General features: G+C 38.7%; 1 protein-coding gene across 1 annotated transcript; it reads right to left on the bottom strand.

Moving 5' to 3' along the window:
* Positions 1–3396: 3396 nt before the first annotated feature.
* Positions 3397–4335, bottom strand: OR51B6 (olfactory receptor family 51 subfamily B member 6). The gene has a single exon (XM_001498810.2). It carries the CDS (start codon positions 4333–4335, stop codon positions 3397–3399), a length of 939 nt encoding a protein of 312 aa, XP_001498860.2.
* Positions 4336–4651: the final 316 nt, after the last annotated feature.

Raw genomic sequence — 4651 nt, 5'->3', positions numbered from 1 at the left:
GGTATTTGATTTTCTTCTCTGACTTATTTCACTTAGCATAATATACTCAAGGTCCATCCATGTTGTCACAAATGGCCGGATTTCATCATTTCTTATGGCTGAGTAGTATTCTATTTTGTATATGTACCACATCTTCTTTATCCATTCGTCCCTTGATGGACACCTAGGTTGCTTTCAAGGCTTGACTATTGTGTATAATGCTGCAATGAACATAGGGGTGCATGTATCTTTATGCATTTGTGTTTTCAAGTTATTTGGATAAATACCCAGCAGTGGGGAGAAGATATTTGCAAACTATATATCAAATAAAGGGTTAATATCCAAAATATGCAAAGAACTCATATATCTCAACAACAAAAAGACCAACAACCCAATTTAAAAAATGGACAAAATATCTGAACAGAGATTTCTCCAAAGAAGATATACGGATGGCCAACAGGCATATGAAAATATGTTCAACATCAGTAGCTATCAAGGAAATGCAAATCAAAACTGTAATGAGATATCACCTCACTCTGGCCAGAATGGCTATAATTAACAAGACAGGAAACAAAAAGTGTTAGAGAGGATGTGGCGCGAAGGGGACCCTCATACGCTGTGGGTGGGAGTGAAAACTGGTGCAGCCATTATGGAAAGCAGTATGGAGTATCCTCAGAAAACTAAAAATAGATCTACCATATGATCCAGCTATTCCATTGGAAGCCAAGTTTTCTGGGAGGGCTTTGGAATATATCCCTATGCCCCATCACCTCATGACTGATGTATTACTGCTTTTCTGTGTAAATTCCAATAAGCCAACTCTCTATACTCCACCTTGCCCTGTCATCCCCTATTTCTGATAATTCATCTTCCAGGACAAGACACTGAGGCCATCTACTAACCTGTTCATCAGTCTTTTGTTCATCAGTGCTATAGAAGTGACCCTGGAACCCTGAGCCTGGCGGAGTTCTTGGTTCCAACAGCATCTCTTTAGATTATATCTAGAGCATTGTTCCAGAAGGCCCTCCTCGAGGCCCATTTCTGCCTCTTCCCTCCTTCTTTGTTCTCGCAGCCTTGGGAATTTGGAGCTGTTGAACAGTTGTCCCAAGTTCTTGTCCTGTGTCCTGGTTTGGACATTAGACTTGTCATCAGGAAGGTGATTAATTTTAAGCATTTCATACTGATAGGTACGAAAAAGTGGTGAGGATGGCATTTTTGCTCCAGCTTTTTTGGATAACTCACAAGACTTTGTCTCTACACTGAAGCTTCTATGATTATAAGAATCAGAACAGGGCATTAAAATGATCTGTCAGGAAGGTTTCCTCACCCTACCTCCCTTGACCATACTCTTGAGATATTCAGCCAGGGCCACGATGATCTCAGAGCTCTACTCTGTTTGCTAGGATTCAGCTCTATCAAAAAGAAACTGAATTTCTCACTCCTTTGTTTCTTATGAGCTCTTTCTCTGATGTTTCCATCCCCTCTCTGTAAGATAAGGAAGGACAGAAAGAGAAGACAGAAACATTTGGGGGTGTCAATCAAATGTACCCATTTGAAGAATTTATATAATATATTGTTTTTCTAATGTCCTTTATGTTAGTCTGCTATGGTAGGTACCAGGATCACTAGTCCTAGAGAGAAAGTCAAGAAGGATTTCCTTTGATGTAGTTTAGATGCCCCTGAATTCGTTTTCAAGAACACAAGGAAAGGATAAATTCTGACTTAAAGAGCCGCGATCTTATCTTTTTGAGGGTATTAGATGAGACTACAACTTAGAATTCCCAAATATCTGGAGGCGTATAGAGCATAATAACAGAGACATTCAGTGTACATGCATATCCAGAGGCATAAACAGAAGAACCAATAGACATACAGAGAAATATGGGTCACTTTAAGTTTCATTCATTTTAGTCAAACATTGTATCTTATTAAAAATTATCCATGCTTTTGTAATACAGTGGGGAATAAAAAGAACTACAACAGAATCATCCTTCTGGAACACACAGTCTAGAAGGTATGAAAGGAGAAACACAAATATCTCAGCTAATTATAGAAAATTACACAGTGAGTTGAGTAAAAATAAATAAATAATAAACAAAGAAACAGTTCCTTGAGCTGATCTGGTAAAGATGTTTTCCTAGCCTAGAAGCTGCTCTAAAGATCTGTTTTCTCATTTTTTATTTTTTTCTCCACGTTACTTATAAATACCAAGAGTTCTGGGAAATTCTCACGCTTTCATCACCAAGAGTGGGTAGAGGTATCAGAGATCACTTCGAATATCAATGTGACGGAGACCAGAGACAGAGTTCATCCATAGGAAGGGAAGTGACTAGTCATTGGGTGGCCCTTTGTGTAATTCTAGCATTTTATACTCCCATCTTCTGTTCATAGGAATATTTTTTTTGATTCACTTTAAAATCTATCATTTGAGTCATGGCCTTGTCTCTTCAGCTGACCATAAGAGCATGAATTCCTTCTCCTTATGCCTAGACTGTGAACAAAATCAACTTTGATAGAAATTTGGAGCCAGAAGAGACCAATTTTTCTTCTAATCATAAGCATTGCCTCATCCTCTCCCTTCCTCCCCACTCACACATATAACCAACTGTTTTTCAACTCTGCATTTCACACTTTCCAGGTAAACTCATCTAGCTTTATCTTTGATGTACTTCCAAACTGGAACTTAATACCACTTTACCATCTGAAAATGTATATATTTGTTCAGGAGTATGTAGGATTAACTAATTAAGACAACAGTCATCTGGATTAGGAATTATATCTCTGTTTATTATTATATAATTATATCTATGCATTATTTATTTATATATATTTGCCTGTATTATTAACAATAACAATAATATTTACTCAATGTTTTTCAGAAATTTAATTCATAAATTTAACAGACTTTTTTAGATATACTTTCCCTAGAGTTGCCAGATTGAACTGAGGACAAGGTAAGCCTTATTGCTTCCCTTTGCACAGTTTTCTAGAAATAGTAACCAGCTACATATAAGAGAAAAGACTAGATGAATGTCTATGAATGTCTAAGGTTAAGAGTGTCATTTCTAGTATATCAGAGCCAATACATGCAACATATGGAAAAACAATAGGCATTGACTTGAACACTGGTGACTTACATTGTAGGTCCAAAAATCATACATCAGGTGCCACAGGCTAACCAAAGAAGATGAGTTATCTGAGAAAACAGTCAATCATTTGGACGTTTGAGATATATGCTTAACATTGTACATATATACGGCATATACAACTCAGCCATAAATGGGCAGGGTGAGATGAAGTTTTAAATAGCAGATGGGGTGGTTTCCATTGACATATGTTTCCCTAGTGGCACCTACCAACAAAGCCGTCAACTTGTCCAAGTTCCCAGAGTTATTCCTTGGAGAGCAGTGAGTCAACTTATGCTCTAGGACAAGGCAGAGAGAATAAGCGAATTACACCACTCTGGATTTGCTTGGTTTTAATACTATAAATTACAGGATTCATAAAAGGGGGGAAAAGAAAGTATATATAGCTCATTGTGATGTGGACCACACGAGGAGCATGTTTTCCAAACCTATGGATAAATGTCAGACCAACTACAGTGACATAGAAGACAAGGATGCAGCAGATGTGGGAGACACAGGTGTTGAGGGCCTTGGCCCTTTCTTCTCCAGAAGCAATGCCCATGACAGTCTTGAGGATCAAAATGTAGGAGAAAGAGATGATGAAAAAGTCCAGCAAGACCATTGCAAATACAATCACAACTGGATAGAGACGATTGAATGTGATGTCAGCACAGGCCAACTTGATAACATCTTGGTGTAGACAGAAAGCATGGGAGAGTATATGGGATCGACAATAGGGAAGCCAATGAAGGCGAATAATTATTGGCATAATTGACAGACCAGCCCTTGTCAATAGCCCCATCCCAATCTTCATTACCCTGGTGTTGGTAAGGATGGAAGTATATCTTAAGGGGTTGCAGATGGCAATGAAACGATCATAGGCCATGGCAAGCAAAACACCAGATTCCACAATAGAAAGAGTATGGATAAAGTAGGCCTGAGAGAAGCAGGCTCCATGGCCTATCTCTCTGTGATTCAACCAAAGGATGCCCAGAACTGTGGGCATGGTGGTCAAGGTCACTCCAAGGTCTGTGGCTGCCAACATAGCTAAGAAATAGTACATGGGCTCATGGAGGTTATGATCATCTCTGACGAGAAAGAGAAGGGTTCCATTACCAAGAAGTATGGAGATGTAAACCACCAATAATGGGATAGAGATCCAGTGATGTGCTTCCTCCATGCCTGGGAAGCCAGTAAGCAGAAATGAGGAAGCACTGGCATTGATCCACATTGCATGCCTTGCAAAGAGGAAAATAGCCCCTTCAGGTAATGCAATATAAGCTCTACTTCTGTGGACGTTGCCCTTGAGTACACTACCTATTCACATGCTGTGTATCAGTCTTGACTTCCAGTGATAGCAAGGATGGTAATTTAGGCCTATCCTGGAGATTCCTAGGTATGGGAGAATAGAATGTATAATAAACAATTCTACTTATTTTGCAGCATTGATTATATACAAGGTTATTGGACAATATAATGGGACACAACAGTTCATACAAAATAGATCTGGTTGATGTCCTTATAAATTATATAACCAAGAAGATAAA

Source organism: Equus caballus, chromosome 7 (assembly GCF_041296265.1).
Source record: "Equus caballus isolate H_3958 breed thoroughbred chromosome 7, TB-T2T, whole genome shotgun sequence".
NCBI lineage: Eukaryota > Metazoa > Chordata > Mammalia > Perissodactyla > Equidae > Equus > Equus caballus.
The sequence above is the reverse complement of the archived record's forward strand: the minus strand, read 5'-3'. Positions and strand labels throughout refer to the sequence as shown.

Bases quoted from the DNA above. Each gene is read 5' to 3' on its own strand.
- OR51B6 (XM_001498810.2), bottom strand. From the start codon at position 4,335: ATGTGGATCAATGCCAGTGCTTCCTCATTTCTGCTTACTGGCTTCCCA.